Source organism: Mchenga conophoros, linkage group LG6 (genome assembly GCF_057382185.1).
Source record: "Mchenga conophoros isolate Kocher_MC1m ecotype Shallow Benthic linkage group LG6, M_conophoros_male_GT1.1, whole genome shotgun sequence".
Lineage (NCBI taxonomy): Eukaryota > Metazoa > Chordata > Actinopteri > Cichliformes > Cichlidae > Mchenga > Mchenga conophoros.
In genome coordinates, this window is record NC_140531.1 from 30,685,738 (window position 1) to 30,691,737 (window position 6,000).

Sequence of the window (6,000 nt, forward strand, 5' to 3'; positions counted from 1 at the left end):
GTCATTAAACATGTTCATTAAACAGTTCTCAGATTTAACTTGGTAGCTCAGGGTTTCTTAGTTTTTGACTGGTCAGTTAGCCTAATTCTTTTTTCACATTTAGTTGATTTAGAAATTAGTCACTAGGAACATCCCTAGAAGAAAGGCAAGATGAAGTGCTTCAATCAAAAGAAATCTCTTGTGCAATGAGGTTAGACACTCACAATTTGATCTGCATGCAGGAAACAGTGTTGAAAGGGTGGTTCAGCTAGCTGTCATGCTCCTTGTTTCTCATGAAAACCCCCAAAATATCAGCCCACTGAAGGATAATTGCATAATTATGATTAAGGAACTGACCTCCCAGCCCATTGTTCCTTTAGTGGGCTGGTTCCAGTCATTATGCAAATGTACTATTTATAAGATTTGGGGAAACCTGCAGTCAGCTGAGACTGAAGAAGTCACTTGGATGAGTGACGAAACGTTTCTCCCACAAAACACTACGTCCATATTTAGTCAAAAGACTATGACTAGAACTAAATGGTAAATGGCCTTTCTTTGTATAGCGCTTTTACTAGTCCCCCCTAAGGACTCCAAAGCGCTTTACACACCCAGTCATCCACCCATTCACACACACACTCACACACTGGTGGAGGCAAGCTACAGTTGTAGCCACAGACTGTAGACTGTAGCCACAGACTGACAGAAGCGAGGATGCCATATTGCGCCATCGGCCCTTCTGGCCAACACCAGTAGGCGGTAGGTGAAGTGTCTTGCCCAAGGACACAACAACAGAGACTGGCCGAGCCGGGGCTCGAACCGGCAACCTTCCGGCAACAAGGCAAACTCCCAACTCTTGAGCCACGATCGCCCCTAAATCAAGAACAAATAATAAAACAATACCAACGTTGCACATCATCCCAAAATTGCTAAAATATGTGTCATATGCCTGTTGTTGATATAATTAGGAGGCTTATATTGTAACTCAGAACATGTATTACTTACTTTAATGAATCAAATACAAAGCTGGTGAACAGACCTTATTCATATTGTAAATACATTACAATGACTTTCCCCTCACTATCCTTTTGGATTAAACTGTTCCACTATAACTTCAATAAAACCACACCACCCTCTTTTACTAATCCGGCAACCGGCGCATCACAGAAACCTCAGCACGCTGCTATCAGTTGTGGGTATTCTGGCATCCTCACCAGCATTATTAAACTACTAATAAGTAAACCGTAACACTTCCTATTCTGACAGATTTCAAAATAAAGTCATTACTCGCCACACTGCACCAGTGTTTGAGTGAGCAGTGCCAAAAAGCACCAATAGAAACTCTTTCCAAACAAAACACACTTTGCATGCAGCAGCTGTTGACAGCCCGCATTAGCTTGCTCTGCTTATTCATGCGTGTCCTTTTGTCATCGTCAGAAACACAGGAGGGCGTAGTGACGCAGAAAACGTGACAAGCACACCTTTTTATAAGACTTTTCTTTAAAACACATATTGGCACCAATGGAATTTATTGCAACTAAGAAACGGCATGTCAAGAGCCTCTCTCTGAGTTACTTCCTGGGAATTCTGACTAACCCAGACTAGCTTAAAAAACACCGGTAGGTTAAACCTGCACATCCCTTTCAGTGAGTAGCGTGGCCATTTTACATGAAAAACACATTTTTACGGTTGAAACATTACCTCTTTCTTCTTCTGTCCTCCCCCCGGTGGCAGACATACCATTAGGCAGAAAAAAACAGCCAAGACCTGCAGGTTAACAATGGATTTAGCCCAAATAGACGCCATGACGGAAAGATGCTATGAATGCGAGACACGTCTCGACCAAGCGATTGGATCCTACGTTATCCAATCAGCGGAAAAGGATTTGAATATGGAGACCTCTGGGGTTTGTAGTTTTAACGTTCACAGTACTGTCCTGCTAATACGTTTCTAATCCATGCGTTGGAGGAGGCGTAGCCAAAAAACTGTATTATTTCCATGATTTAGGTTTGCCTCTCATTTATAATCTATGACCCTGACCTAAGTAGTTAATGAAAAAAGCCAGGCTGTAGTCACATCATGATTCTGTAGAATTATGATTTCAGGGCAACCAAGTGAAGGTAAAAATATACATATATGAAATAAGTACTTATTTGAATACATCAAAAAATACATTAACAAAACTGATCTTGCAATAAATATTGCAATAAATATTGCAATATATTGCAATAATATTATATAATAATATAAAAAATATTGCAATAAATATTGCAATTGCAATATTGCAATAAATATTGCAAATATTGCAATAAATAAATAATCAACTTTTAAAGCAACATGCATTTTATATTATAATTGACTTGTTTATTCATTCTGTGGTCTTAAGTCACAGTCCGTTGGCAGTCTGTGGGCAGCTTCAGACCGCCCATCTACACAGAGAGAGAGAGTCTGTTTTCTGATGTGGAAGTATCAATAAATGTGGTACAACCGGTTTGTGGGTTTCCTTGTGCTGTTTTTGATCTGTCAGACAAATACAGAGAAGAGCAAAGTTAAAACATACAAGGAGCTGAGGTTAAACCAAGTGTTAAAAGCAATTAGATGTGTCCATAGCAGCCACTGCCTACTTTTCATAATGTAATTTTTGATCTTTGATTTCTTTTCTTTTTTTTCTTTGCACGTCTCTCGTTTGTACTAAACTGCTGTCACTTCTTTTCCTGACAGGTCCACTAGTCAACCAATCAGTATTTGGCCAATACACAGCATTATGCATGTTGGGCAATGTGCAGTTTGGATTTTGGAGGATTTCACAGGAGCATGTTTGTCTGTGGGCAAACAGATACAACACTGTAGCATAAATTAAACATTTATCTACATTTATAACAAGCTGCCCAGTACAACATAGCGTGTTAGGGTGAAGATGCTTTCCTTTCTAGCTGTCAGAAGGAGAATAGGGGTCTCTAGAGTGGATTGCACCGGACATGGGTCTTAACTTTTTTGGTCCCTTTATGCATTTTAATAGCTTTCACAAACTTAACTCTGTAATTTCTTAGCTGCAGTGGCAAGCTACATAAATTCTGTAATATGTTTTGCTTTATTATCTTAATTTTCTGTAGTACAAGATACACTTAAGATACACTTACACATTTTTTTCAAATTTGTGTCTGTACAGAACCCCTGTTTCTGAAACTGTTTCTGCTGCCAAGCCAGCTCTGCCTAAAACTGCTTTTTCCTAGCAAGTACCATGTAAAATAGTTAATCATATTCCTAAGCGAGTCAATTACACCACTCTGTCATGTGTTGGTCAGCCTGAGAAAGTTGAGTCAGTGTGTCGTGTGTATCAGCCAACAGCCCCAGAGACTGAATATTGTGTTCCTAAGCTTGTTACTCCTGTAACTGTATATTTTGAGACTAGTAATGATGCTTGTGCCTCCTGGTCAGATCCTTCTGAGACTGTTTCCCCTGCTGCGAAAACTGGATTCCCCCAGAGACTGAGGCTCTGCCCAAAGCCTATCCAGAGAATGAATTTGTGGCCTCAGCCAACTCTGGAACCCCAGTAGTCCTTGAACACAACTTCCTGCGTCTGCTGGGTGCTCAGCTGACCCATTCCAGCTTCCTGCAGATTCCGCATGCCTCAGTGACTTAGCCAGAGGGACCCGTGCCGCCTGAACCTGTGGTCTGAGGGGTCACCGGAGCCTACTATGTGCCCTGCGAAGTCCCAGCCTGTCGCCTGAGGGTCCCCACCTTTGTCGCCAGCCTTCCGGTTGGCCTACCAAAAACTTTAGTCTTTTTTTTTTTTTTTTTTAGTGTAAAATATAAGCAGAGGGCAAGTAAACATTCCGTATAAATCAATCAAAAGATTGATAAATCAATCAATCAGTCTGTCAAGTTAAGATATATTTAATCGAAAACTGAAGCATGTGTTTTTTAAGGACTGAGAGAAGTTACTAGCTCAGTTCCAGTGGCTGTTGCAGACTGTAATGGCTTTCTGGAGAGAAAAAAACCTCCCCCAATGCTTCTCATCTAAACCACTGTTTTTAAGGGGAAAATGAATATATGTGTATGTGAATGAATAAATAATGAGTATATGAAAACACACAGACACAAACAAAAACCCGCGTGTGTCTGTGTTAAATTAAACGCATAATGGACTATTAAAGCCAGTGCACCATGAAACAATCAGTACATGTTACAGACTTGTTAATTCACAGTTCATTCACTCGATAGCGCTCAATCATGGAAACATTCCCAGACTTGTTGGCCGTGGCTGCAAAACGATTTCCTGGGAATTACCTTACTTGGTTATTGTTTAAGTTGTACTGCAGATTGCACCTGGTAAAAGTTTTGATCAGATGACCTCTGGAATATTTCTGTTTTCCTTAAATCTTTATTTCAAGATATAGAAAAACAGCATTGTATTGTGCCAGGAAATGCAATTTCATCTAGGGCTGCCACAAACGATTATTTTGATAGTCGACTAGTCACCGATTATTTTTGCGATTAGTCGACTAATCAGATCATCATCCATTGGACGTACAGCTTATTGCACCAGCAGCATCTGGTCTTACATAACTATCATTAGCTTACAGCTTGAAGTGTTTGTGCTAACTAAAAATAAAGACAAGATGGTAGTTTATTAATTTTTAATGAAATTTGCAGATTGTTTCGGTGAAGTTTAATAAACTCCTTGCTTTCTAAAATATAACAGGACACCGGAGTATATTCTCCAGCGTCTCACACTTCTGACAATCAGCTGTCTGCTTGACAGTTTTAGCTGTGCAAAAACTATAACTTTAATCTCAGCCAAACCGATTTACTCAGGAACAAATAAAATACTAAAGAAAGCCAAACAATAACATTTTTAAGTTATCTAAGTGACTTATATATATGTTTAACCTGACTAGCGAAAGACGGCGGTGGGTTTGAAAACGATTTGCCGGGAGTCCGGTGTTCTCACGGCTCCAGTTAGCCTTGCCCCCGCCTAGCTAACGAGCTAGTGGGTAACAGACGTCTCCGAAAACGTCGGAGCGCTTTTGAAAATATGTGGTGTCCTGATAAACTGAGCAGATATTTGAGGTTTACACAGCTACATTCAAGCCTGAAAATATGTTAAACGTTTATTTTGTGCCCCAGAAAGAATAATAAGAGTAAAGTTAAAACTAACTAGCTGCCGCCATTGTTGACAACTGCGCTGGGCTGCGCTATGAATTCTGGGACACAGCTTCTTCTTCTTCGGGGTTTAACGGCAGCTGGCATCCTTGTACATGCAGTGCTGCCATCTTCTGTTTTAGTCCGTTATTACACTCTTAAATCCTACTACCGGTACTCATTCCTGCGTCCTTTGTGATCTTACAAAGCTTCAAACGATGCGTCGACTATTAAATTAGTCGTCGACGATTTTAATAGTCGACATAATCGTGACTAGTCGACTAATCGTGGCAGCCCTAATTTCATCTAATCCATTTTTCTTGGATAAGGATAAGGAAGCACTGCTTTAGTTAAATTAGGATTACTGGAACTCTCTCACTGTCCCATAATTCTTCTCTGGGGCACTGAAGCATTTTCATGTCAATCCTCTATGTTTTTCTCAAAGTATCTAGCACTCAGCAGTGACCTATAAGTTGCTGTCAAACTTTATACTGCGAGGCAGGGGAAAAAAGTGACCCTCTCCTGAGTTTTTGCTCTCTTTGCATCTAGCAAAGCAAACAGCCGCACTTTGCATTTAAGTAGAATAAAACTCCTGTCTGATCTGAAGCTAGAGGAACAGAGGGAGAGCAGAGGGAGAGCAGGGGGAGAGAGACACAGAGAATCATGTTAAGTCAGTTGCTGCTACTGCAGAACTCAGTCATGCTTCTTTAGACCAGTGTGACAGGTAAAATTACACACTGCATGTTTTGGATGGGGGTTTGTGTACTGACACAAAGCAACAAGGAGGGATACATAGAATCAGAGAGGTTAGTGTGAAAGATGGAAAAAATGAATTCCATCTCATTTAAGGAATTTTGTGTGCTGTAACTAAGTTTAAAT

General features: G+C 40.4%; 1 protein-coding gene across 1 annotated transcript in view; it reads right to left on the minus strand.

Moving 5' to 3' along the window:
* The window catches only part of LOC146572914 (dolichyl-diphosphooligosaccharide--protein glycosyltransferase subunit TUSC3), a 79,046-nt gene extending 77,223 nt beyond the window's left edge, over positions 1-1,823 (minus strand). Inside the window, exon 1 of the mRNA XM_085277364.1 lies at positions 1,678-1,823. Coding sequence (XP_085133490.1) covers positions 1,678-1,782 — 105 coding nt within the window. The 5' untranslated portion in view covers positions 1,783-1,823. The remainder of the gene's footprint in view (positions 1-1,677) is intronic.
* Between the last annotated feature and the right edge of the window lie 4,177 nt (positions 1,824-6,000).